This window comes from Miniopterus natalensis, chromosome 14 (genome assembly GCF_054644295.1).
Source record: "Miniopterus natalensis isolate mMinNat1 chromosome 14, mMinNat1.hap1, whole genome shotgun sequence".
Taxonomy (NCBI): Eukaryota; Metazoa; Chordata; class Mammalia; order Chiroptera; family Miniopteridae; genus Miniopterus; species Miniopterus natalensis.
Genome location: NC_142094.1, coordinates 54,740,726 through 54,768,678, shown reverse-complemented (window position 1 = coordinate 54,768,678; position 27,953 = coordinate 54,740,726). Strand labels below are relative to the sequence as shown.

The following is a 27,953-nucleotide window of genomic DNA, read 5'->3' as shown; positions in this document are numbered from 1 at the left end:
TCCCCATGGAAGAATCAGAATTTCTCAGAACACATCTGTGCTGAGCAAGGACTGGCAGGACCTCTCACGCTCTCTGAGGGGTGCCGTTGGTATCACTGCCACCAGCGTGCAGAGCAGAGACCGTGACCCCAACACATCCTGGAGAGAGTGTCGGCGAAACGTAATTAAAGGGTCGAGAGAACAGGGCTGCGGGAGCCATGCTAATTGCAGCGTTTAATCCGCGAGGCGGTCCTGCCAAGCTTAACCTCTTCGGAATTCTCTGGCTTCTTCCCTGATTAATTGTTTTTGGAAATAACAGCCAACATCATAGCTGTTAATAGGCTTAAAATAATAAATTGGGGTAACACTGAGAGGTTTACATCAGCTTCGGCTAAGTGCCCACAGTGCGCTCACTGTGGAGGGGGAGCCCCCTCCTCATCGTGGGGGTTGGGGGCGCAGCTCTCGGAGTCAGCCGCCCTCGACCTGCCCAGAGGACCACGTGCCTCAAGGGCAACGGCCCAGACCAGAGGTGGGGCTTCTCAGGGTGGCTGGGGTGAGTCATTCTGGCTGACAGTTAAACCTGGCGTCCTAATGACGAGCTGGTCCGAGGTCTGCCTCGGAAGGGACGCAGTGGGTGTGTCTGTGTGGGCGAGCGCGTGTTTTGTCAGGTTGGGAAAATGGGCTCAGGCCGTTCCAGTGTGAGAAGGGGGCTGTGATGGGCATCGGGAAGGCCGCCCTGGATCCAGCGGAGGTGCCTGTAGTGGGCAGTGTGTGGGCCGAGGGCACCGCCTGTCAGCATCACGCTGTGCTTTGGTTGGTCTGCGTCCAGCTGGCACAGTTTCACTTCAAGTGGCACCTAATTGCAGGTTTCTGAAGCTGAGCTTGCGCCAGGCAGGCGGGGGTGGCTCCGGTGCGCGAGCGCCCTGCTGTTCCCCACTGTAAAGGAAGGGCGGGGCGGGGCGTGCCAGCCTGGGCGTCAGCTGCGGCAGGTCACATCTGCACGTCCTGCCCCCGTCACCCGATTTGTGTGCATGAGTCAGTGTCGCCTACTCGGCCTGGCCTGTGTTCATCGCTTCTCGCCCCTCAATGACTTTAAACACCAACTGGACACCCACCTGGGGTGAGCCCCTTGGGCAGGTTTCTGTGACACAGGCATTCGCAGCTGGAAATGACACAAGATCCAACGACAACGATGCATATGAGTGGAGACAAGGCCTGGAGCACGAGCAGGCGCCACAGTGGGTTTCAGAGCAGATTCTCTGAGCTGTCCCCACCGTCCACAGCATCAGCACCTGCCACCCAGCACCCCACAGGGCCCAAGTCACGTGACCACACACCCAGCCCACACACTCACACTCAGGCCCACACGTCGCACATGCAGGTAAGTCTGTGTGAGCTGCTGTGCAAACCGCACGAAACTTTCTGAATTCTGGGTGGAAACGCCAGTTCCTCTGACCCCCGAGTCTTTCCAACGCGTAGAAAGGATTCAGACCGTCCCCCATTCTGCCTCAGAAAATGGGGAAACATGTTTAATGAGTGTGAGGTGCCCCAGGCACGGTGCCAAGCACGGAGTCCTCAGTGACACGTCTCACACTTGCCGGCCCTCCGAGTGCGGCGGCCGAAGGCCACGGCTCCCGCCAGCATCGAGGGAGGCACAGGAGCCACCTCCCCAGAAGCACCTGGGGCTCCCGCTCCTCGGTAGCTGTGTGTGGGCCGGGGCACACAGGGAGGGACATTCCCCGAAGACCCTGCTCTGCCCCCAGGGCCCAGCTCCTGGGGAGCCACACGGGGCTCTGTCCAAATGCTGACCCAGAGGAGTCTGCCTTCTAGGGAACGACAAGTGCCAGGGAGCGTCCCAACCACGGCAGGTGGCTGGTCCCCGGGGAATGCCTAGTCCTCTGGGGAGGGGAAGGTGTTAGGGTGACACAGGAAGGGACAGCTCTTTGGATTAAAATAAAGGGACACACACAGACCTGGGGTAGACTCAGGCCACTGTCACCCATTCACTCCTTTAGACAGAAGTCACCTCCCTTGTTATCACTACAGGAGAGGGGTTTACAAACCACTCCCATAAACAGGAATGAAATCACTCTCATAACTGATTCTCTGTGCGATTGGGAAGCAATAAAATCCATTTCAAAGCCACAGAAATACTTCGATGCACGCGAGGACGCGCACGCGTGTGCTCACTCGGGCACACGTGTCTAGCCAGGGCAACGGGCCCTCTCTGTATAGGCCCCTTAGCACTCCTGGCTTCACCTCTAACAGGGAATGAACCGTCCTCAGGAGGGCCAGGTGCTGCGCGGAGACCACATACAAACAAATGCGACGCCAAAGGGAACACGGCCGCGTTACAGCTAAAAGCACGGGTGGGGTGGCTTTTGAAAAAAACGTCATTTTGAGCAGAAGAGACACTCACAGAAGGATGTACGGACTATGGTCACGATGCAAAATTCAGCAGAGCCTGAGCTCTGCAGTGGACTGTTTGGAGCTAACACATACCTGGAAGCACCTTTCTGAGGCAGCAAAGGAATGACTGGCACACATTCCGGGGGTGACGGTCGCTGGTCGGCAGGAGTCAGAGCTCCAAGCATCAGGGGCAGGGAGGTGGCCGCTTTTCGTAGGCTCAGAGGGAGGCATCGGGGGCCTGTTGTGTCAGCTTTTTTGTATACTCGGCATGAACACACGCGTGCTTCTGTGTGCATAATATATTTCCAATTTCCTCTCACAAGAGTGGGTTGAAGCTAGCAGTGGAGAGGGCCAATGCCGTGCCCACCATCCCCTCCGCAGGGAAGTCAGCGAGGGATGGAGCCCGGCAGGCAGACCCGGGCAGAGGAGGACCTTTCTAGGTGGGAGATCACGACAGGCTCGCCTGCTGACGGTGGGAGCCGCTCCTGCCAAGCCCTCGGGATCCCAGCAATGGGCTCTCCCCTTAGAAAATTCTGCACCTTACAGGCCTAAGTGTGAGATGCCCGCTTGGCAATGTGTAGCTTGCATTCTCAATACCAGTTCACTTGCGGATAATAAACTATACAAAATCACTTTTTTTTCCCCCGCAGGTTGTTTAAATCCAATATTTTTCCTCCCGAAAGCTGCTCGATCCCTGGATTAGAAACGCATATGTCTTCCTCACAGAAGCCGGCTGAGTCGCAGACATTTTGGAGTGTGAGTAATTATGTCGTTATGGCATTTTTGTCTGAAAAGTCTCTGAAATGTTAATATGTATTATGACAGTTTTCATTATGGTGGAGGAAGAACTGATTCCTGGATTTAAAAAAAAAAAAAAAAAAGGAAAAGCCTGCATCCCCCAGCGGCTGGGCTGTGGTTGTTAGGAGCCTGTTTTCCATCCACGCATTTCTCTAATGAGGCGGTGACAGCCACCGGTAGGCTGCGTGCGAGGACTCTGGTGCGGGGACTTTCCCGACTTGCTGTGTCGCTTGACGGGTAAGTTACTGAGAGGGAAAAAAATAGTCACTTCCCAGCTGTTCTGCGGCAGGACAAAATGTTAAATTTAAACCATTCAATAGTTCTGGCAGCAAAGGACAGGTGGCGAACGGCTTCCCAGGCAGATGGCACCTCCTAATCGCTGTACTGGGGGGTGATTGCTCTACTAGTGGCCGCGACTGTCTCCCACATTCTACCGTCTTCTCCTGAACGCTTACGAAATGGTGGGCAAAGGTTTAAAAGTAAACTGCCATCATTCTTAAAACAGGAGTCGCCTCATTTATGTCATCAGATGGGGCAGGCGCTGGAGTGCACCTGCGACATCACCTCCAGCAGGCGGTGCCCACCCGGAACCTGGGCCGTGACGTCTGGGGACAGTCCAGACGCGGGCCGGAGGACTCTCCCAAAGATCGGGAGAGCCGTCCGGCTCTGCGACAAACCCTTCCACGGATTCACAGGGAGCCAGACACGTTTTTACTCTGAAAGTGTTCATGCTTGGGCCTGAGGCTCTATCTAAGCAGTAAAGGGGCGGTCGGAAATGGGGGGGCTGTGCAGCTGAGGCCTGCTGGGGGGAAGGCAGAGGGGGCTCCTGCTGTCCCCCCCCATCGGCCAGCTCTCCTGTCCCAGCCCACGCCTGCGGGTAACCCCCGCTGTACCCACCTCCCCTACCTCCCCTCAGACTCAGGAGCAGATCTGGGAGAAGAAGCAGCAGAAATTCTGGGAATCAGTTGAACAGGTTACACAACCTGAGGGAGTCAGCACGCGGAGCCCCCATGCAAGCGCCCCCGGTGCCCGGTGCCCAGTGCAGGCTGGGCCGGGGAGGCGGCACCACTGCCAGCAGATGACTCGCAGCCCAGGGGAGGGGCAGGTGTGAGCAGACTAAGGTGAGCCTGAGGCCAGCAGGTACCCGGGAACGCACGGTCCTCTAGGAGAGCAGCCGCGAGGACCAGCTTGGCTGTGGGTGCCGGCAACTTGGAGGGAGAGGACCCAGCTTATGGTCGACTCTGGAACAGGTCACAGGTTCTTTTCACATGCATCCGCTTTGAAACTCACGCTAAAGGCATGTAATAACACGCAGGCATGGCGGGCCTTTCCAGCCGAGCCTGCTCCCTTCAAAGCCCTTCAGTCCCGGGGTCGCTGGATCTCCCCGGTGAGGGTGGACCGTTCACACACCAATCCGGGTTCCCACAGTTTACGTGGAATTCTAGGATGTGCACCGGGGTTTCCGACAGAGGACTGCTAACACCTTGGGCCACGTAACTCTTTACCACAGGAGCCGACCCGGGCACTGTCGGGTGTGGGGCAGACTCCCTGGTCTCTACGCACTAGAACTAGATCCCAGCAGCAACCCCTGAGAAAGGTCTCCCCAAATATGCCCTGGGGGCAACACTGCCCCCAGCTGAGGACCATAAGGCTGAACCCTGCGGGACTCCGAGGCTATCCAGCTCATTTAATAAAACGGGAACTACCTTCTGAGCACGCACATGATTATTCACCTGGAGATGCGTGAAAGTTCACAGGCTTTTATAAAATCAATTTAAATGTGGGGCAAATTCCACAGAGAGCTGCGTTTTCTTGGTCCGTGACCTCTGCTGAGCTAACAATGCCGCCCCATCTCCTTCCCACCCCAACCTGGCCCTCAACCAGGGCACCCTCCTCCTGCCCCAGCGCAGCACGCCTGTGTCCCGGGGAGCAGGGGTCCCCCGCAGGCTGTCCGACCCCGCTGAGGATGCTCTTCAGTCCCATCGAACCTCGGTCGTGGGGCTCCTGACTGTGGTTCAGCACAGCCCTGACAGACGAACCGGCATCCCTCAGTGTCCCCCAAGCCCTGGTTCCCAGAAAGTTCTCACGGGAAGTTCTGTAAAAGTTTCACCAGGAACCCGGCCCGTCTCGCTCAAACGCCCTCCGCCGAGGTCAAGAGCAGAGAGCCAGGGAAACACTGCTCAGAGGTAGCACCACCCGGAGACCCCCTCACCAGGGCACCCGGCTAGAAGCCCACCCATCACCCCTGGTGCTGAGCATGGGCCGCGGAGCTCAGGGTCCACCCACTGGGCTGGGGCCACTGTATGTCAACTTCAGCCCGGCGCCCCCACCGTAAAGCGAGGCTCTCGAGGAAGCAGACCAAGGCCAAGGCCATGGAGGCAATTTTGGGAGCTGCCTCCCGCGCCCTCCCCTTCCACCCTCCTGACAGCCACCCGGCAGTTACCTACGAGACAGATAATGCCGATGCCCATTACGGCGAATTTGATTACAGAGCCGTACAGAACGCAAACATGGAGAGGCGCTTAATTAGCACGTCGCTTTATCAACCCTCTGAGAGACACGGGGAGTGAAGCCACCCCCGGGCCACACGGTGTCTGGTTCTTTCTAAGATTAACTTTCTTGAAAAACAGGAAGTCGTCCTTAATAAACACCAACGGACTGACGGATGCAAACCGAAATCTTGGCACAGCCGTAAACTATGGTCCACTCCAGAGATTATCTCTGTGGGTTACTCGCCTTCCCCTCACACCCCAGATGCGCGCTCGCTAACCTGCTGGCACAGAAACAAGATTTTCTTCTCCTGACCAGCTGATTTTCCAGCCCCGTGGAGAAATGTGGAAGCCGAGGTCCCGTGTTGAGAAGACCACAGTAGAGTTACCAGGATCGAGGTGAGCAAACCAGAAACACGTCCCGCACTAAAACAACCCGGTCATTTCTCTTTCCACCGTAAACTCATATATATATATATATATATATATATATATATATATATATGAGCTCACGAATGTCCATGTACAGTGTGGACAATGGAGTCGCCACCAATCCAGGACCCCGGCCACCTTCCTCCCTCCTGAGACCTAGCGGGCACCGGCACTGCTCAGAACACCAGGATGTGCCAGCCTTGGGCACCCTGAGGACTTTCCAGAAGAGCACACCCCCGGCGCCAGGACCCTAACGCCTTTGTGGCCATCCCTGCCCCCACACATGACCGCGGGCTTTGGTGGGCTTCCAGAGAAGTCCTGCTGCGGTGGGCAGGGCCCACCCCTGGGTTCCGACCTGGCCCGGCTGGCAGGCCCAGGTCTCACCCGGCGGCTGGGCAGCCGAGAGAGTTCCCGCCGTACGAGGCCCTCAGTGCACTTTTCGCGCCGTGTTGACAGAGACGCTTACTACCGCCTGGCAGGTTGCCCTTGTTTCCCTCCATGCTCCTTGTAAGTAAGAAAATCTCGAACTTAGTGTCGTGCCCTGTCCCCTACGTGTCCCCCACCCCTAACCAGCTGGTAGGGGAGGTGTCATGTCTCAAACAGGAACTGGGAGCTTTGCGTTAGGGCAGAAAATGCCTGGATCGGCTTAACAAAACCTTGCTGAATGGGCTGGAGTGCGTTTGCGCAGACTGATGGGCAAACCCGTATAACCTCCCGCCCCGCCCCCAGCCGGCCCGGTGCCCACAGCACGGGGTGCCGGAAGCCAGGCACTGCGGGCAGGCTGGGCCCCAGCTTTCTCCGCCCCGCGCATTCTGGAGCCAGCTCAAAGCTTGCGGAGCCGCGCTCCTGCTTACCGGAGAAGGGGACAGTCCGCAGGGGTATTTTGATGGGCGCCAGCGTCAGGAAGCGGCAGGGCTGCTCTCCGGAGGGGGACGGGCCCCCAAGCCCCTCAGGGTCCACGGAGACCATGGCTGCGGCTGCGGCGATGGCGATGGCGGGGCCGCTGCCGACCGGCTTAAGGCTGTTGTGGCAACCACCTGTGGAAGAGGGGCGGGAGGGTCAGCCTGGGGACCCCCAGGGGTCACAGGAGGCAGGTGCCATTTCATTAGGCAACACAGGGGCACAGAAACCGAGTGGCGCTGACCCCCTTTCTTGGAAGCGCATCCCGTGTGCCACTATCCCAGGGGTAAATGTGACGAGTTCTCACAATGCCCGGGGCGCACAGGCCACACGCCTTCGAGATGGTCGGGGAGTCACAGCGCTGACCGCCACCAGCTCCTCAGAGAGAAGGGACTGGGCTGCAGGCACATGCGTTCCCTACAGAATCCGAGGTGACGGTGAGACGTGTGTGACTGCCGGGCGGGGGCAGGCGCAGACACAGTGCGCGAGGGGCTCGCAGGGGGAGCTGTGCCCCGTAGAGAGGCCCTGAGGACGTGGCCGCCACCTCCCCGGCCAGCGCAGGGAGGAGACCCAACCCCGCGCAGCTTGGTAGATCCTTGGGAGTGGCTGGGCCCCGAACACAGGTTCCAGCTTGGATTTTTTGTCACTCTAGAAGATTTCGAAAACTGCTTTAGTCTCTGCTTTTCCTGTAAAGCATTTTTTTTTAATGGAATCCTCAGTCCCTGAAAGAACCGTGGTTTCTAAGAAACATTTTGCAGGTACCAGGTAATATTGATGGTGGAAATCTCATTTGCTCAGCTCTGGAAAGCAATTTGGAACTGCTTTTTTAAAAATCTTAATACAATTCACAACTTTTAATACAGCATTTCCCTCCCTGTAACTCATCCACGTGTCCGATGCCTTAAGGTAGAGTCTAGGGCAAGAAACTAGAAATATTAGCGAAAGGCACACGGTTGGGTGAAGGACGGTGCGTCCACTCGGCGCGAGGCCGGCAGCCAGCACAGTGGCATCGGGGAAGGGCACTCGGCGCACAGGGACGGCCCCGATGTGCTCAGTGAGCAGGGCGATCACCAGGCCGCCGGCCTGCGCGGTGCGGTCGCTCCCCCAGCGGCGCTTCCTTCGGCGCTCAGCGCCAGGCACGCTTGGCTCCCGGAGGCAGAGCACTGGGCGCCGGAGGCCCGCCTGCGGGGGCGCCTGCGGGGAGAGCACACGCGGCCTCCAGCCACCGCGTTGGCCCGCCTCCTGTCAAGGCTGGTGCACCGTGGAGAAAGTTAAAGTGGGGAAAGACGACTGAGACTCAGTAGGTGGGTTTCACCTTCCCGTGGGGCCGTCAGGAAGCCCGTATCGTGAGATGTCACAGAATACACACTTCCCTTCTCATCACATGGCCTCCCAGGTCCAACTATGAATCGAGCCTGGCACCCCAGGCCAGGGGCCGGCCACACAGACTCGCTGCATTTGCCTAACCAGTCCCGTCAGACTAGGTGTCGTGTATTATAAATAACCGTGCCATACACAACTGTGTGCAAAAACGTTAATTTCTACATTAATGCCCTAGGACGGATGTCCAGGGTGGAACTGCATGAGCACCTGGGGTGTGCGTGGGTCAATCAATGCAGAGATTTTGTGAAAATCAAAACACGGAAAAGCCCCATAGAAATGCGCCTGCGTCAGTCCGGCCCCTCTCCCTGGGATCTCCGCGCCTGTGCTATTTCTCCGCAGGTGTTTTCACGGGGACTCGCCGACCTGCCTGCCCTGCTCAGGGACAGGTCCACTGCTGTGGCCCGGTGGTCACACCAAACCCCGCCACCTCGGGGCCGCTGCCCAGGGGATTCGTTTAATGAACTTCACCAACCATTCAAAACGAAGGTTCGCCAAAGAAGGAGAAACAGTGCTTGGAAAGAAGCAGGTGCTAAGGCAAAGCTGTTTCGTAAATGGAAGTGTGGGAGAATTTTTATCCCCAGGTGATGATTTTGTTGTCAAAAATGACGCGTCAACTGAAAAGGAAAATTAGGAAGTAAACCTATCTGCCTGTTAAAAAACAGCAACACGTGGAAAGATAGTTTTGAACTTGTTCTGAATTCATTCGGTTAGGAACATAAATGCAACACTCTCCGGTGAGTTTCCAAATCGAACTGAATGTGACCAGTGGGGACAGAAAGTCAATAACCAATATCAACAAAATTATTTTCATAGTTTTGAGGATGAGCCGCCAGCACTCGGAGAGCACACGTGAGCTCAAACACACGTGCACGTTGTTGGGGAGCAGGATGCACCCTAGGAGGCGGGTGTTGAACTTTCGCTGGGGGTGCACAAGAATGAAACAAGGGGCCCAGGGTCTTCCTGACCACTCCCTTCCCTGGCCCCTGGCCCCTGGCCCCTGGCCCCTGGCCCCTGCCCCTGTGGTCGGGTATCTACCGAGGCCTCTGCACGCCGGTCTGCACACACTTGGGGACTGAAAGACGACGCCACGGGAAGCGCCGATGCGAACAGATAAACGCCACAGGTACGAGCTGCCCACGGAACCAGCCAGGAGGTGCGCGCAGCCAAGGGCGCCCTGGGACGCCAGCTGCTCCCCGAGGGCGCCTCTCGAGCAGACTCTTGGAAGACAAGCAGGCACTCAATACGCTCTGTCGATGGATAAATAATTAGCACAACTCCCTTTCCCCAAAGGACTGCAGAGAATCCTGAGCTGAGTAAATAACAGTGAGATAAGACAGGTCCAGCCAAAAATAAAAAATAAAAAAACTGCAAAGCCAGCTAAGAGATAAGCCAGAGATGCTATCCCGTAAGGATTACTTATAAAAATCAATGTTTTAAGCAAAACAGTAATTTGCCATGTGCTTCCCTTGGAGGCGGCCTTAGGAGGCGAGCTGGCGGGCAGGTGCGGGAGCCCCTGCTCGGCTCTGGGCCTCGGGCTGCCCTTCATTTATAAATCATCACCGTTGTCTACCTCCTCCGACGGCCAAACCTGCAAGGAGCTGTGCCCGCACTTTTTGTCCTGGGGCATCTCCTGATAGCCACATGTCCCTGTTTGCTGCCAAAGACAGCGGATTCAGGGAGGCTCGAGAAACTTCAGGAAGGCCCGTGGACAATGCCGGCGCCGGAGCTCTGTGTCTGACCCCATCCCCCCTACAGGCTGGCCCCTCCCACAGGAGACACCTGGGCCACCCGAGCGTCTGGAGGACTCTCCTTGGCACCCACCTGGGGCCCTGTGCACAGGAGCCTCTGCCAATGGCTGGCACACTGACTTAGTTAAACCTCCACTGGCCTCAGCAACAGGGGGAGGGGAGGCAGGCGGGGTCCGTGTCCCCCGCTGTGCTCAGAGGCACCCTGGCGACTGGCAATTGACACCCTCTTAGTATCTGCCTCCAAAACTGGAACCCAGTCAGCAGCCCGGTTTTGATTTTCCCAGGATTGGATTCGACAGAGAAGAAATAGGCTGCTGGCCATGGGACTGGGACAGTGGGACAGTCAGGGGCTCTAGAGCCATCCGGCATCAGGCTGAGCATCCTAATGGGGCACAGTGCAAGTTCGCAGGCGCTCTCAACCCGGAGGGTCCGTGCCTGTGTCCTTCAGAGGGAGCCACCCACCGTGAGCGAGAGTCACCCAGAAACAAGCACCATGCACGCTTGTAGCTCTTAAATGTGTGATATAGAGAATGAAATAGAGCCTTTATTCTTGTAAGACCATAGAGAGAGGTCACATTTTAATTCAATGTGTCCTCAGAATGGTCATTAAGTACATTTCTTTGAAATGCTTATCTAACTCCTCATTGAGAAGTTTTTCTAAAACACTAATAGGTCTCCGAGAGCCGTACAAATAAACCCTAGCTTCTCGCCCTGCCTGTCCCGTACGGGAGAGAGAACCACATGTGGCCACTGAGCCTTGAAACGTGGCTCATCGGCACTGAGCTGAGCTGTGAGGGTAAACTACACACTGGGTCTCGAGAACAATACCGAAGAAGGTAAACGTCTCATTAATAATTTTATATCGATGACATGTTGACGTGACAATAGTCCAGATACTGGGCTAAATAAAATAAATGACTAGAATTAATTCCACCTACTTTGCTATACCTTTTAAAATATGCGTACCAGGACATTTTGAATTCCACGTGTGGCTCACATTGTATTTCCCCAGAGAATGCGGCTCCGAATCCGGCCCCGGCGCCTGGAAGCTCCCGTGAGACGACAGGAAGGGGGCGGGGGCCCTAATTTCCCACGTCCAGTTACCCTGGATCCTGACGTCCCCTTCGTCACCTTCTCAGCCGCATCTTGGCACGAGCATGGGAAACGGTGTCGCATCTGTGACAGAGCCGTCGTCTTTCACTGAATTGATTCATTACTTTGAGGAATGTCACCCATAAATCCACGGGGGGGAAAGATGGCCAGACGTAAATTCCTTGTCTCTAAGACGATGGGAGTTGTGTTGGTAAACACAAACCTCATTTAATTTCTTCATTATCTAGGCAGTCTCTCAATTTTAGTTGATGTCTGAATAATTTACCACCGGGTCTGGGGACACAACCAATTTTCATACAAATGGCGCCTTGAGGAACGTGTGATACAGAGAAAGTACAAAGCAGGCGACGGGGGAGCCCGGTTATTTCCAGGGCGGCCTCCCCCGTCCCGGCAGCGCCACCCGCGGACGGTCCGTGAGAGCAGGCGGGGGCCGCCCGCGCGCAAGGTGCTCCCAGGCATCGGCCAGTGGACTGAAGCACTGAAGTGCCACAGCTGGCGCACAGCTGGCAGGTGGCAGGGGCCCTTGTGAACCCGGGCAGCCTGGCGTCAAAGTCTGTGCTTGATGTCCCTTCTCTAAAAGCAGGATTTTAAACACTTATTGGGGGACGGCTTTGGGTAAATGTTTCCCACGTGCAGGTACTCTCTGCTTTCTTCCAGATGGCCTAACTTCCAGCACCTCTGGGATTCCCCCCGTTGTTTCCTCTGGAACCGGAGATAAGCCTGAATGTGCCAACCGAACGAAGGGCAGAGCCCAGACTGCCCCCCCCCAAACCTGAAAGGCCCCCAAGGGCCCCCAGGCAGCTCTGAGACTCAAACACATTTGCATCTCCCGCTACGATATCTGCTTTCCCGTAATAGAGAAGCAGCGTGTCTCCCCCAACTCGCTAAGTAATAGTGGGGACTCCCGGAGACTCCTCGGTGCACCCCATGACTCCAGATCGCGGGGCACCAGGCGCCCAGGCTGAGACCGAGGTCGAGTGTGGCTTCCAGGGGAGCCGGCTGCTTCTGGACCAGGGCTGACTGGTCCAGGTTACACTCGGCTTCTCACTCCCCCCACGTGACCAGCACTCGGACGCACGATCTAAGGCGGGGACAGACCAACACACTCAGGGTGGAGGCTCGGAGGGGGCCCTCACTGCCAGGGAAGGTGGGTGCCGCCTCCTCTGCTGGACCCAAGGATGCGCAGGCTGTGTCTGCAAGGCCGGGATGAAAGACCCCTTCCCAGGGCTCCCCCGGATGCCTGACGCTCGCGACGCTGGCCCTGCCGAGACATGATGAGCGGCTGCGGCGACCTTGGAGAGCAGATGGGCCGCCCCGCTATCCCCGCCAGTGCCCTGCGGACACTGTACCCCAGCGGCAGGTAACACTCATTCCCAAAGGCACGAGGAAGGGAGAAGCATATTCATGTATCTTATGGCTTTTTTCTGACTATAAAATAATATGTGCTCATTAAAAATGGAAAATAAAAGATATTATACAGTGGAAATAAAAGTACCCCTCATCCCAGCATCCAGAAATAACCGCTAGTAGCATCTTGGTTGTGTCTCCCGTCTGTTGTTAGTGTGTGTATGTGAGCGTGTGTGTGTCTGGTGCTCAAAGAATTCAGATCGCCTGGTTCAGGCGGTTTGCTCCCTGCTTTTAAAAATTCACTGAAACAAAATAAGAGCATTTGCTTTTGTCTAAATAATCTTCCAAATGTGATTTTATCAAAAGCGGATGGCTATTCGTTTTTAATAGTGATGTATCACAATTTGCTTCACTGATTATCTAGTCAAGGGCATTCGAGACTTTTCCTTTCCTCTTGGGATTGGAAGTGGTCGTGTGCTGACTCACGGTGCACACAGCTGTTCCCTGTCTGTAACCGACCACAGACGTCGAACCACTGAGTGAAATGATATGAACACGTTAAAGGATCTGAGAGTCGACGCGCGTGACTCACCGCACACCACTTGCAGGGCTTGCGCAAGAGTGAACACGCTCTACGCACGACTGCAAACACGGGCGAGAGCCAGGGCTTCCGAGAGCCTGGGCCCGTTAAGTAGAAGAACATTACATTTGCTGGTTTAAATGTGCATTTCCTGAATCGCTTGTGAGCAAAGCGCATCTTGCATAATAATCATAATTACAAATAACAATTTATAATTATTCTGTGAGGCACCTGTTTGTGTCTACTTTTTATTACGGTATTAGAATACTGTCCTCCATAACAATTCTTGTAAAAATTATTACACTAATCTATATGTAGATTAGTACATCAGTACCACATTTTAAAAACTGATATAACTTTAGAATAAATTAAATCCCCCTTACGGAGTTTTTTTAAAGCACATCCAAGGTGACCCCCGAAAATGTATACACACTTTAACAGCTGATAGCTCAATTTTGAAAAGTAAGTGTATTCTAATACACATTGTCTTTATAATTACTCAGTGTGTATATACATTTTTGGGGACACCCTATATTTGTTCACCTCAGGTGTGTATTCCATGATCACCACTTTAAAATTATTTCAAAAAGTAATTTAATGGATGTAATTGTACTACATCCATAGGTTAACTTGAAAAGAATTGATATCTCGCAATGTTCCATTTTCCAATCCAAGCCCGCAGCGAGTCTCTCCATTCGAAAAATAATTCAGCAAATCGTCAGTTTTCTTTGTTTAAGGCTCCTACATAAGTGATGGCGAAGATCCATCTACCGGTGTTGCTGGTGGCACCCAGGTACTGATCACTGTCCGCGCCATGTAAAGACAGAATCTTCCCCATTGCAACATCTAAGTAACTATCAATACGCAGGAAACACATTGTCTTTTGTATGGTTGCATTTTATCACCCATTTTGCCAAACGGTCCTTTAAATTCTGAGAGTTACTAAGATGAATGTTGTGAGTTCTCAAAATAGAAACGTTATCAATTTCAAGTGGTATTTCCTATTTGTCTTTCGTTTCTTATTGCATGGGCTGAAACTTCCAGAAAGCGGTTCAAAGTAAAAGATAAATAGTGAGCGATTATTGTGGAAATGCCAGCAACGTTTGCCATGCAGTGTGGCAGATTCCGGGTACATTTTTATGAATCACGTTGAGGAATCACGGTTTTCTGATTTTTCTAACAGGCTGTTACATTTTATTAAGCAATACATCTTTCTACAGCCGAATGAAAACAATTTTTTCTTATTAAACCCATGTAGGTGATGTCATTGCCAATGCTTTTCTTATTTTTACACAATTTCTGCAGCCATGAAATGCACTCCACTGAATCCTGGCTGGTGTTATTGTTACCACACTGTGACCTTCTCAGTAATACCTTTAGGGTTGTCACAGCTCCCTTTACGGCGGAAATTTGACCATATAATTTACTTGTTTTTATTTTTTCCTATTTTTTAAAAACATTGGTAAAACGGGTAAACAACTTCATAATCTGTATTAGCCTTTCACCATCTCCTATGTTCTGAAACAAACGATTATTATTAAAGTGTTCACTTTAGAGTTTGGGAGATTTGCCAGCGAAGCCTGAGGAGGGTGAGGGTGTGAAGGGGACTCGGGCCAAGGGGCAGGGAGAGCGAGGCCTCTGAGCACGAGCCCAGTCGCAAGAGGCAGGCGGCCTGTGGGCATTTACGCCGGTGCCCATCTTGGTCCAAGGTGAACAGCTCACCACCTCCCAGGAAACGGCTCATCTAATTATGAAAAAATTACGGATATTGAGCAGAGATGTCTCCATGTAATGTATTATTTTTTTCTGACTGTGGGTGAGGAAAGCATTTTTAATCAATCTAATTTATTTTTGTGTTTAAAACTATAAACGTCTGCCTTTGTTTTTATCATTTGCTTTCTCGGGTTTTCCTTAGATTTCTCTCGCTTTGCGATGCCTTGATTTGAAAGCTAATGTGAGCTGTCCCCACGATTCCACAGTTAACATCATCATTTCGAGCTTTGGATTTGCTCTTTAGTGCCATTGCCCACAACTTATCACTCCTAATACACACCCTTCATGTTTGGTTCTCATATAAACGGTCTGGTTTTGTCATTTTGATTTGTGTCATTGCCTTGTTTTTGGTAGTCTTTAACTTGAAGGCAGCTGGGCCTCTCTTTACGGTTCCTCTTTGATTTTCGGTTTCATTGCTTTGTGGCAGGCAGGTGAGATCCCTGAAATCACCCTCATTTTTTGAATTGTGCCTCATGGTGTCATTTTTTACTCTTTTTCTTTGTAATTATGGAAAATTCCGACAATAATGTAATAGAAAATAGTATAAGGAGCTCCACACACCCATTACCCACCACCCACAACTACCCGCTGGTGGCTGGGCGTCTCACAGTTAGGCTCACAGGCCCCAGCCCCACCCTGGACTCAGTTACACTCACGACGTGGCTTTATCTGACCCTCATAGGTCCCGGGAGCTGACTCCAAATTATAAGGGTTCTTTTAAAAAGCATAAGCACAGAACTCCTGTCACACCTACAAACTGATAAAACTAACAGTAATTCCTTAATATCATTCACTATATAGACAGTGTCCGAATTTCTCCAGCTGTCTTTCAAATTTTTTCTTTCAAACCAGGGTCAGATAAAATTCACACATTTTACTGGGTATGTCTCTTAAGTCTTTTTCTTTTTTAAAAAAAAATACATTGGGTGCGTTCAGGTAAAAATTCCATTCACCGAAACTACTCTTGTTAAGCACAGAGTTCTCTGAATTTTAACAGATGCAGTCGCGTAACCAGCACCAGGGTCAGATGAACTGTCCGCGGCCCCGGAACCTATTCCCCCGTGGTCGGTACCCTCCCCAGCCCCTGGGAACCGCTGTTCTGTTTCTGGTCTTAAATCATGAAAAGGGCTTCACACGGGGCACGAATGTTGCTTCTGGATTGTTCCACTCGGCATCGCGCTTTCAGGATCCAGTCGCCGCTGCTGGTTCCAGAGTCGTTCCTTGTCATCTCCATCGCCATCCAATGTTTGGATGTGCCCAAGGGCGTCGGTCACTCACGGGGTAACGGACACTCGGATTACTCCCTGGTTTTGCTGCTTACAAATCAAGCCGCTGTAAACATTTGTGTAGAGGGGTTTGGGTGCGGGGATCTATTTTTCTTGGGTAAACACACAGGCATGGGATTACTGGGCATAGGATGTGGGTGTGCCTGCAAGGGACTGCCACTCCGACCCCAAAGGGACCATGTGGCGCTGTGTCCCCACCAGCAGGTTCTGAAAGTGTCAGCCCCGCCCGCATCGCTGGCGTCACAGCCGCTCCGACCGCGCGCGGGGCTCTCCCTGCGGGCTCACCCGCGCTCCCCTGGTGCCCGATGATATTGAGCATCGCTTCATGCGCTCACTTGCCACCCTCACATCTTTGTTGGGGACAATTCTGGTAACACATTTTGCCCCTTTTGTTGGGTTGTTTTCTTATTTTTGACTTGGGAGAGTTCCTTGTATATTCTGGATAGCAATTCTTTATCAGATATGTTTTGCAAATATTTTCTCTTAGTATTAGGGTTTTCCTTTCATTTGGTCAGAAGAAGTTTGAAAGAAGGGCAGCCTTTCCCGTGGATGAAGTCCAGCCTGGCGGTGCATTATCTTTCACGGCTCATGCTTGGGTGTCGTCTCTAAGAAATCTTGGCCTAATTCAAGAAAAATTTCCCTTTTATGTTTTCTTTCAGGAGTTCTAGGGTTTTTGGTTTATAATCACATCAATCACCTATTTTGAGTTAATTTTTGTATATGATACAAGGTCTTGGCCAAGGTTTGTTTGTTTGTTTGTTTGTTTGTTTGTTTGTTTTAAAGACGAGAGTACTCAGCTGTTCCCAAACCACTGATGGAAAGGCAAGCTTTTCTCTAGCAAATCGCCCTTACGCCGTTGTCAAAACTCAGTGGCCCACATGTTTCTGGAAGGGCTATTACTATGTCTATTGATCTTTGCTATTACACTTCTGCCAACTCCACAAGGCCCGAGTTGCTATAGCTTGAGCACAAGCATTCAAATCACTTTTTAGGAGCCCCCCGAGTCTGGTTTTCTTTTCCAGAACTCTTGCGGCTACAATCCTTCCTTTGGCTTCCCATAGCAATTATAGGATTAGCTCGTCCATTTCTATGAAACTGGGGTTTTTATTCAGGATTACATGGAATCTATAGGTCCGTTTGGAGAGAACTGACATCTTAACATTATTGAGCTCAGCCAATCAGCACAAAATATCTTGCCATCTATTAACGTCTGATTTCTCCAGTCAATGTTTTCTAGTTTCTTGGGTATATACTTCGTTCATTTTATCTGTAAACATTTCATGTTTGGGGTGCTTAAATGACGCTACTATTTTATTTTATTTTCCAGTTGTCTATCACCAGCAATACAGGAAGGCAACTGAATTTTCCCATTGGCCTCGTGTCCCACAACCTTGCTCAGCAGCCTGGTGCTAGCAGCTCTCGCGGGCGCTCAGGGATGGTCCGCGTGGTCATTTGTCTGCACACAGAGGCAGTTTTATTTCTTCCTTCCCAGCCTGTGTGCCTCTCACCCATTCCTTCAGATCGTTCCCTGTTGTCATTTGTGACCAGGAATCCGTGTGGTCCCCATGCTCCGTAGCCAGGGGGCTTTCAACTGTATTGGTCATTCTTTTAAAAAAAAGTTTCATTGATTTTCTGTATATTTCTCTAGTTTTAGGTTCTTTGAATCCCTCCCTTCGGCTTCTTACAGGTTCGCTCTCCCTCTTTCAGCTTCTTAAGGCGGAAGCTTAGATCGTTGATTCGAGAACTCTCTTGGTTTCTGTTTCTTTTTTTGGTGAGAAATCGGAGATCTAGTCTCCGGGCAGCTTTGCTGCAGATAGAAAATTCCGCATTGCTGACTATCATCGTGTGCTGTGCATTAGCGCCCAGCACGTGTTCACCTCCCAGCAGCAGGTTTGCACCTCTGCCCAACACCCACCCACCCCTGTCCCAGCCCCTGGCGACCAGCAGTCTCCTCGCTGCTGCTGCGGATTTGGCTTTTCCAGATTCCACATGGAAGGGAGGTGGAGCGGTACTTGTCTCTCCGTGCCTGGCTCACCTCATTTAGTGTCATGCCCTCGAGGTCCATCCACGTTGTCACAAACGGTCGGATTTCTCTCCACCTCGCGGATGAACGGTGCTCAGTTGAGTCCCGTGTTCTGTATCTCCTTCGTCCACCCACTGACAGAGGGACACTCGGGTGGTCTCCACACCTCGGCCACTGCGAGTCCTGCTGCAGTGAACATGGCAAAGCGGGTGCCTTCTCGATATCCTGTTGTTTCCTTTCTATAGATGCCCAGAAGCGGTATCAGTGAATCACATGGTGGTTCTATTTTGAATGTCTCGAGGAACCCCTGTGCTGTTTCCCGCAACGATCGAGCCCATTTACATCCCCAGCAACGGCGCACAGGGGCTCCCCTTCGCCAAGTCCTCGGCGGCCGCCGGTCAGCGCGCGTCCTTTCGGTGATGGTCGTCGGAGCGGGCGTGAGGCGCTATCTCGTGGTTCTGGTTTGCATTTCCTCCATGATTAGTGACACTGAGAATCGTTCCATGTACCTGCTGGCCATCTGTATGTCATCTTTGGAGAAATGGCTGTTTAGTTTATCGGCCCATTTTCTAGTCAGATGGTCTGTTTTGCTCGTCTTGGGGGGGTTTGTTATCGACTTATATGAGTGCTTTCTGGTTTTGAATAATAACCCTTTATCAAATACATAATTTGCAATTATTTTCTCCCATTTCCTCAGTTGCCTTTCGTTTTCTTGATTGTCTCCTTTGCTGTGCAGAAACTTTTTAACTTGACGTAGTCCCACGTGTTGATTTTTGCTGTTGCTGCCTGTGTTAGCCAAGGCCAGTGTCAAGGAGACTTTCTTTACATTTTCTCTAGCAGTCAGATCGCTTCAGATCTTATGCTTAAGTCTTTCATCCATTTCGAGTTAATTTTTGTAAGTGGTGTAAGACAGGGGTCTAATTTCATTTTTCTGCATGTGGTCATCCAGTTCTCCCAACACCATTTATTAAAGAAACTATCCCTTCCTCAGGAAGTGCTCTTGGCTCCCTTGTCAAATATTAACTGACTGTTTATGCAGGAGTTTATTTCTGGGCCCTCTACTCTGTTCCATTGATCTATGTGTCTATTTTTATGCCAGTACCTCACTGGTTTGATGGCTATAGCTTTGTGTTATAGTTTGAATAAGTAAGGGTGATGCCTCTTTGAATCTATAGATGGCTTTGCATAGTATGAATATTTTAATATTAATTTTCTGACCCATAGGATATCTTTTCATGTTCGTGTCTTCAATTTCTTTTGCCAAAGTCTTGCAGTTTTTGTTGTTTGGATCTTTCCTTCGTTGGTTAAATGGATTCCTGAGTATTTTATTGTTTTTGGTGCTATTGTGAATGGGGCTGTTTTCTTTTCTTTTTTTTTCAGGTATTTCATTGTTACTGTATAGAAAGTCAACTGATTTATGAATGCTGGTTTTGTATCCTGCAAGTTTGCTGAATGTGATGATTAGTTCCTACAGCGTTTAGGAGGTGGAGCTGGTTGAAGCAGCTGATGAGCTGACATGATCGAAAGGAGCCATCTTACCTATTGTCAAGGTTTGATAAACTTACTTCAAGAAAATGCCAAATGGAGCCACTTCTTTCCACAGTGAGCTCCCGGGAGACACAGCCTTAGAATTTACTGACTGCTACCTGGAGATTTTGTTTATTGGAAAGGACATCAAATAAAAGACACTCTCCAACTTCATTGGAAGGGAACTTATCAGGCGCCTACCCGCGAATGGGCACCTACCCTTGTCTCCGGCACGCACCCCCGCCTACAACGGGCATCCAAGGCTCCCGAGGACAAGAAGCTGCCAGTAGCAGAGCCAGACAGCTGTCCCCAGACATCGACGAGGCCCGTATTCCTACGGATTGATGTTTAACACAGAAAACGGCCGTCTTTACCTGTCTGATAGTGACATTAGTCCTAACAATAGTTATACTTGTTCTTTGGGTTTTCCTATATAGTCCAACTGTTCCGGATGACTGAACAAGTATAAAATAACTTAATACTCGCTTTCATGACTTACATAAATGTCATACTAGATGCCAAATACAGAAAAAATGAGACAGAAGGCAAAAGTCGGGTCTTGACAGTTCGCAGGATAGAAATGATCCAGAGTGTTTTGCACAAGGAAGGCCGTAGGACCCGACGGCCTCCCGTTGACCTGCCCTTCCCTTTCTGGGAAAGGTTCAGCCTCACGTCTCATGGCCACAGTATTGCCCTACCCCAGCGCTCCACCATTTCAGCAAGACGCCGCCGATACAGAGACACCCTAGAAATGAGCCTTCCTCGCCCTGTGAGACCACATCATCCAACAGAAAGGTGGTCGTCAATGCATCCTTCAGGCTGATCGATCATCGAAGGGGGGAACTGTGACCGGAAAAGGGGTTCTACAGAAAGTAACCTCGCACAGTGACCTGATCATAAACTCCTAACTGGGCAGGTCGTGGTGGTCACGCCCCAGGCTCCTAGCTTCTTTTTCCCCTTTTTATTAAATGTATGGGGGTAACGCTGGTTAATAAAACCCTGCAGGTCTCACGCGTACGAGGCAGTAACACCATCTGCGCACCGCGCTGTGCGCTCACCACCCGCAGGCAATCCTCCTCCCGCCGCCACTCAGCCCCCCTTTGCCCTCCGCGTCCGTGGAAGGTTTCGGGCCAGGCCTGTCCGTGGCGCATCTACGTTCACACCTTTGAAATAACAAAAGTAATCACCACCCTCAGAAGAGTACATAATCTTATTAACTGTTCCGTAATCCGATCCCCGCCTTGCTTTCTGTAATCTTCTTTGGGTTCCCTCCTCAATTTCAAAGGCATAAAAGAAACCGCGAAGCTGTTATCTCAGGAGCATCTGAGACCTTGCATCCCGGCAACTGTCATCAGTTTGCTTCAAATAAACTCTTATTAAAAATTCTCTACAGGTTTGGACATCTCATACGTCGACAGCGTCTCCAACTAAACGGCTATTTCGCATGCTCGGCGCATGCGTTTCTGAGAGGATTAAGGTACACGGCAAAGTGTTCATATGAAACTCCAGGGTGAGCTGAGAGGTGGCAAGTTCACGCGAAGATTTTATCTAAACAGTTTAACTAATTTAGCTATTAAACTTAATTTCTAATTATTCAGGTGGCAGTTATCGCCGGTGCATTAGGAGACTAAAATATTATTCTTACATCTACCGAAAGAGCCGCCTGCGGCCGCGGAATCCTTGTGTCACACACACAGTCTAATCACCTTTCTCTCCTCGGGAAACACAATCACCCCGTGAAACATGCTCACAAAGTGCACGTGGGGCGGCGCTCACGCAGATTCTAATAACTCGGCCGCACTAATGGCAAGGACAGAAGGCACGCTTCGGTCAAGAACCATTGAGGCCCGCGAGAAACACAGACAACGGAGCTGTCTGTCCTTCCTGACTTAGTGCCAGGCGAGAAGCAGAGCCCCGGCCGCCACCTTCCCCACGGGCCTGGCCTCATTACCAGGCTCTCGAGACGAGCTTGGGAGGCAGGAAATTACAGGAGGCTAATGCGATTCTGAAGTCATAAAATATTCCATAACGGAAGGTGTTGCGAGATAATTTTGGCACGGGCAACATTTGCTTTTATAGTACGATCGTATGTTAAGGTGATTTTAAAAATCAATTTAAAAATTCATGAGGTGATTTTACTCTCCTGTTTCTATAAGGGTTTATTACACAATCTTTCATCCGGGGATTATTTCGTGGGAGTTTATTCCAGGACAAATGTTCTTTTAGGTCACCAGACTCCAAAGGCACAACCAAACCCATCTCCCAAAAAGTGTATTTGTATAGACCATGCCCAACATCGCCCCCAAAGTGAGGGCACAAGTCACAGAAACCTCACGCGTCCTGCAGACCGGGGAGCTCTGACGCAGCACCCTCACCCCACACAGAAACGTCTTCTAGCCAGTTTCCTGATCAGTTAGTGCCCCTGTTAAGAGCTCCCAGCAGAAGATTTGGTCCAATTCTAAAAATAAAGCACCAAAAAGACAGTCCTGGGCAAATCCCTTCAGCCATCTCTTCATCGTGAAACAAATCCCACACCCCCAAACACAGGGAAGTAACCCAAAACTCAATTTCTTTATCAAAAGGAATCATGCTCATGAAAAGAAATTATATTTCACTGCAAGAATTTAGAAGAATTGTTTCATTAAAATGACAGGTATCGTTTTCATGCCTAAACCTAACTAAATTGTGGCTAAAACAAAAAGGGGGGAGGAAAGCACACCGGCATGGCTATTTGGGCACCAACCTGGTACAGGCTGAGGCGCTAACACCACTGCGGGAAGAGGCCTGGAGGCAGGGGCTGGCGTGGACAGAGACACCGCTACTTGATTTGCCAATAAATGAGGCTTTTCATATCCGTGGAACAGTCTTGATTCCTCGGGGTGTATCCACATTGAGTCCAGAGCAAAGGAATTATTTAAAAAGATCTGTCCAAAAAGAAAGCAAGTATAACATTTCAGACCACGCACGTGATAAAGACCAAAGGCTACTGTAAAATATTTATCTTGTCTTACGTTGATCAAATATCGGAAAGCCCATAAGTGGGGGCTCTATAAAAGGATCCCTGTCTAACCTAAAGGTCCACGGGCTCCAACAGCAATCATCGCCTAGTTACAGCTGTCTGCGCTGGTCCTCGACTATTGACCTGATTAATTCAGCACAGCGACCCGTTTACAGACCAAAGAATCGCTACAGTGAGGCCAGTCGTGTGGTGTAGACAAGTCATCACGTTCCATTTTTATTTTAGTTTTCAATTAAACAATGTGTAGTCGGGACATTTGAATTCAAAAGTCAAAATAAATGCCAGAAAGGTGAACACTTGAAGCAATAATCTCCATAAAAGCTCACTTTAAAAATTTATACCCGAATTATATAATGCTTAAGGCTATCTGTGGAGCCATTGTTACATATTGTTCTATGGAATCTAAATGTTTGAAGCTAAAACAAAATACCCCCCCCCCCATCTGCTGGTGTTACTAACAGACTGACCTTATCTGAAAAGATTCCTCTTTAGACCTAGATGCTCACTCTCGGCAGTGAGCAAGCAGAAAGCACGCTCTTTCCTGTTGCTGCGGACATGCCCGGCGGCTTAATCACGGAGCCCGCTTACCCGATGAAACTACTCGCATTTTTACCTTACAGTTAGGTATCCGTTTGTCCATCCAGCTTTTCCCAGCAGGAGGAGGGAGAGCAGATGGGCAGACGTGTGGAAAGATGGGCACCAGCTCCACAGTGGGATAGGGGGACAGAGCAACTGAAGGAGACGGGCCACCCAACAGCCACTGAAACCCAAGAAGAGAGAAGGGAATACCTGTTAACCCATATCAATCAACACTATTTTGTACCAACAACACTGGGATGGCTGCCTTTTCTAAAAAATATAAATAAAGAAGTAACTTAAAAATATATGTATCTAATTATGAGAAAAAGTCCCTCTTTCTCCAGTCAAAAAACAAACAAAACACACACACACACAAATTTTCACGAATTTTAAATTTTATAAGTTTTCATGTCAGAATCATCACAAAGCATTACCCGCATCACACTCCTCAATATTGAGAAAGAACTTCTAAGCACGAGACCATGAGAGCATGGTAAGAAGTGGGTCTCCGCCCTGAGACCTTGAGGAACCCCAGTGGAAAGGTGAGATGCTGGCATCCCCTTGATAATTCTCAAATTCTTTCCATAAGCGAGCAGAGAGCTATGTGTTGTAACAGTCCTTTCAGTGTAACATTTTATATGAATTAAACTCATCTTTTTAAAGACAAACACGAATAATATTTTCAAAATACAACTCGTGAAGGGGTTAAGACTGAAAGTTGCCCGAGGCTCACAAATGCAAACAGATTCCAGGGCAAAGAAGACGTCCGGGGAGCTCATCAATAACTGCCGATCCCAAAGCACCGGGAGGAGGCGCCGGTGCCGGCGGGGCGGGCTGCCGGGGAGCCGGTCTCCCTGCTTAAAAATCATTGACTCTTCCCGGGGGGGGCTAGCCCACTCCCTGCTCGGTGCTAGGGAAGGCTTCAACATCCAGTTCTTTTAAAATCACAAGAGCATTTCTTACTTTTCTGTTGTGTGAAAATGTCTCCTTCTGGCTCTAAATATTGCCGTTTAACAGAAAACACATAACACAAAAATATTTTAAGGAGTAATGTTTTTTTAAATATTTTTAAAATTTACACCCCCCAAAAATGCAGTGTTCTATAGAGGGGGAAAAATGTGGTTCCTGGGCAGTCTATACCTCTAGCGGCAGCACTCTGACATTGCAACCCCTGGAAAATAGGGGAAAAGCTACCAACGTTCATTCAATAAAACCCCCTGTGAGCCGCATCGCACATCAAAACAGATACCCAGGGCTGCCCTGTGATGTATCGTTAGGTCTAGAGACCGGTGCAGGAGGAGTTTAACAACGCCTTTTAGGAAAGCTCACAAAGTGATATCGGAATAAAATTAATTAAAGGGTGTATTCTAATATACCACCCATTTGAATATGCTAATGAAGACTATCCTTGGAATAAAAGGCGTCCTTCCCTGATGTAAATGCATCTGCACGGTTAGATAGCAAACAATGGATCTTGCCAAAACATGCCTGCCTTTCCCGGCTGCACCATTCATCAAAGGTACAGTCACTTTTTCTTCTTAATTACAGGTTTTAAATGCCGAAGGATTCTCAAGTGCAGCGTGGCATTAGCTGGCTAACGAGGGGGCTCGGCGGACCTAGGCCGGGGTGGGCGCGGGAGGTGATGGCCGGGAGCATTTCTCAGGATTAGAGGCAGGGTTTCCCTGCCGGCTTCCATTGGTTTGAATTCTCTCAAGCATTGTCCTGAGTCTATTTTCACAAGGAAAAAAAAAAAAAAAAAAAACCCAACCAGATCAGAATCAGAAATAGCTATTGATTCCCAGCTTGCTTTTCAAGTCTGGCGGAGACTGTAAAAGTATTAACTTCTCTGCAATAAGTCGGCCACGCGGCGAGGCCGCGCGCCCGGCTCCCGCGGCGGCGATTTCAGCACCGCGCTCTGGACAGCGACCCCGGCCCGGGCGAAAGTTGCCGTCACCGCGCCCCCCGACTCCGGCCGTGGGGTGCGGGTCTCTGAAACGCTTGGCTGCGAGACCACGGAAAATACTGGGGGGGAAAAAATGCCTGGAGGCAGAACGGGACGTCAGAGCGTGAACTTTGTTGCCGATGCATGGCTGCCAGGCTGCGCCCTGGCGCTTTGGGGAGCCAGGGCCACGGGGGTGCTGGAGAGCTCGAGCCCCGGGGCCTCCGGGAGCGGCCAGGGCCGCGCCCACGGGCGGGAGGGCGCGCGGAGACCCGGGGCCCAGGACGGGGGCGGGGACACGTTACCTGCCCGTGGAGCAGGGGGTGCCGGTGCGCGGCGGCGGCGGGGTCTGGCGCGGAGGGCAGCGGCACCAGCGGCAGCAGGGGCTCGCCGGGGACCTGCCAGCCGGGCAGCCCCGGGAGCAGCGGAGCGGCGGGGGGCTGGGCCGCGGCCAGCAGCACGGGCGGGGGCGCGACCCCGGCGCCCAGCCGGAGCAGCCCGGCCGAGCCGGGCACCATCCAAACCCAGGGTGGCGGCGGCGGGTCTGCGTTCATCGGCCAGAGCGGAGGCTGCCGCCGCCGCCGCTGGAGCCTGGCGCCCGCCAGCATCCTACATCCCCGCGCGGGCGGCGGCGGGGGCGGCGGGGGCGGCGGGCGCCGGAGCAGCGGGCCGGCGGCGGCGCGGGCTCCGGAGCGAACTCACTTGGTTCCGCGGCGCCGCCGCTCGCTCCGCCCCTGCCCCGCGCCGGGAGCCCCTCCTCCCGCCCGCCCGCCCGCCGCCGCCCTCCCCTCCGCGCGGCGGCCGCGCAGCCACCGCCCCCCACCCCCGCCGGCTCGGCCCCGGTCCGCCCGCACCCCGGACCTCAGCCCAGGCCCCGCCCGCCCGCGCCCCCAGACGCCCGGCCCCCCTGCCCGCGCGCACCCCTCCCGGGCTCTGCTCGCCCGCGCCTCTGGACCACGGGGCAGGCGGGGCGCGCGGGGGCGCGGGAGCTGAGGGCGCGCCCGGCCGGGATCCCGCGGATCGCGCCCCTGGGCTCCCCGGAGGCCGCTGGAAGCCGCCGGCCCCTCGCGGGCGGTGCGCAAGGCGCTGGAGGCACACGCCGCCGGTCCGCGAGCCAAAACCCGCGCGCGGGGGCGAGCGGAGGCCCAGGTGGCCGCGCACGAGCCGGGCACGTCCCGCCGCCGGGCGGGGCTGGGGGCGCCAACCCGGACCGGCAAGGTCCGCTCTCTGCCCGGCTCTACTTGGGTCAAGGGCGCAGGGCCCCGCGGGGGTGCTGATTGCAACCCCGACGCTAGGCGGCACTGACTGGCGCTGGGGATGGGTAGATTTCCCTCAGGAAAATCTGCCAGACCCTTTCCTAAGCCCCCAGCGAGTCCTCCTTCCCCGTGGCCCCTACCCCGCGCCCCATTAGCTCCTGTGCAACGCACCAGGCAGGTCGCCTCCGGGCCTTTGCACAGGACGTCCGGGTCTCACGAGGAAGCCGGCTGTAAACTGGGCCTGGGTTCCCAAAGGCACAGAATTGCGCTCCTCCTTTACCCACCGCGCGTGGCCTCTGCAGTTTGCACCACGAGCTGCCTGGGTCCAAGGACGAACCCTTGAGGACCCTGGCTCGGCCCAGAGCCTGGCTCAAGGCTGCTCAGAGGAGCCACCGCCAGGCGGCGTGCGTCCCAGCCGCTCGCGCCACCTCCCTCCTGCCACAGACCCAGGTCCCCAGGAAGCCCAGTCTCCTCCTTGTGATCCCCTGCCTGCAACAGCAGCCCTGGGACCCAGCCAAGCCACGGGCAATTGGTGCTGGGGGCGGGATGGAGACTTCCCAGGGCTAATCAAGTCCTCGGGTCGCTAAGTGGAGAAGCCCATCCAGTTACCTGCAGCGCAGCCCAGTGCTTCGTAGGAGCCTTTGGTGAAGGGGCTTCCTGCTGCTTCAAGCAGGAGTATTATGAGGCTTGCATTCAAGAGCTTGTAGGAAAAACTCACCCTGAGCTGGGCGGGACAACATGCCCCCACCCACCTGCACCTACAGACATCCCGGGGACTCTCCAAACATGGGCTCTTATCACCTCTGAGCTGGTCCACACCACCCTCCTGAGTTAACTAAGGCCCCTGAGTCCTTTAAGCTTGCTTCTAGGGTCGTTGCCTCATAATCTTAATTGCTTAACTTCCTCCTGCTCTGGCATGATTTCTTCTAGGTCTGGGCATATGTTAATTTGCATAACTGGCATCTCCATATTTTTCTCCATGCAAACCATTTTTCAATTAGCAAATTTATCCCTCTCTTTGATGCAAAAGTACTGGCAAGATTTTGTTTTTTCTCACCTAAAATCAGAAAGCTCAGCAGATTTGAAGCCTGTTACTCTTCTGCTTAAGCTTTTCATCCATTTGCATATTATTTGTAAGTGCCTACAACTGTGATGTGTCTTCACCTTGATGGTCCCAGCCAGACTAAGGTATGGGGGAGGCATCGTCAGGCGGGTGACGTGAACCCCTTGAAGGGTCCTGTCTGAGTAAGAGCTACCTCTTCTCCCATCATTTGGATGCTGGGCCTGGGGACCAGTCACGGCAGGGCCCGGCCTGCGTGCTGGTCTCCACACAGTGCTGCAGGCACTGACCCCGAGCTCCCGGGAAGGCAGGC

The 27,953-nt window shown here is 52.4% G+C and overlaps 1 protein-coding gene across 1 annotated transcript in view; it reads right to left on the bottom strand.

The window, feature by feature from the left end:
- Positions 1–25,932, bottom strand: part of TCERG1L (transcription elongation regulator 1 like) — an 87,047-nt gene extending 61,115 nt beyond the window's left edge. The window contains exons 1-4 of the mRNA XM_087824210.1: positions 25,630–25,932; positions 23,420–23,566; positions 22,531–22,711; positions 6,962–7,144 (exon numbers count right to left, since the gene is read on the bottom strand). Coding sequence (XP_087680336.1) covers positions 6,962–7,144; positions 22,531–22,711; positions 23,420–23,566; positions 25,630–25,932 — 814 coding nt within the window. The remainder of the gene's footprint in view (positions 1–6,961; positions 7,145–22,530; positions 22,712–23,419; positions 23,567–25,629) is intronic.
- Between the last annotated feature and the right edge of the window lie 2,021 nt (positions 25,933–27,953).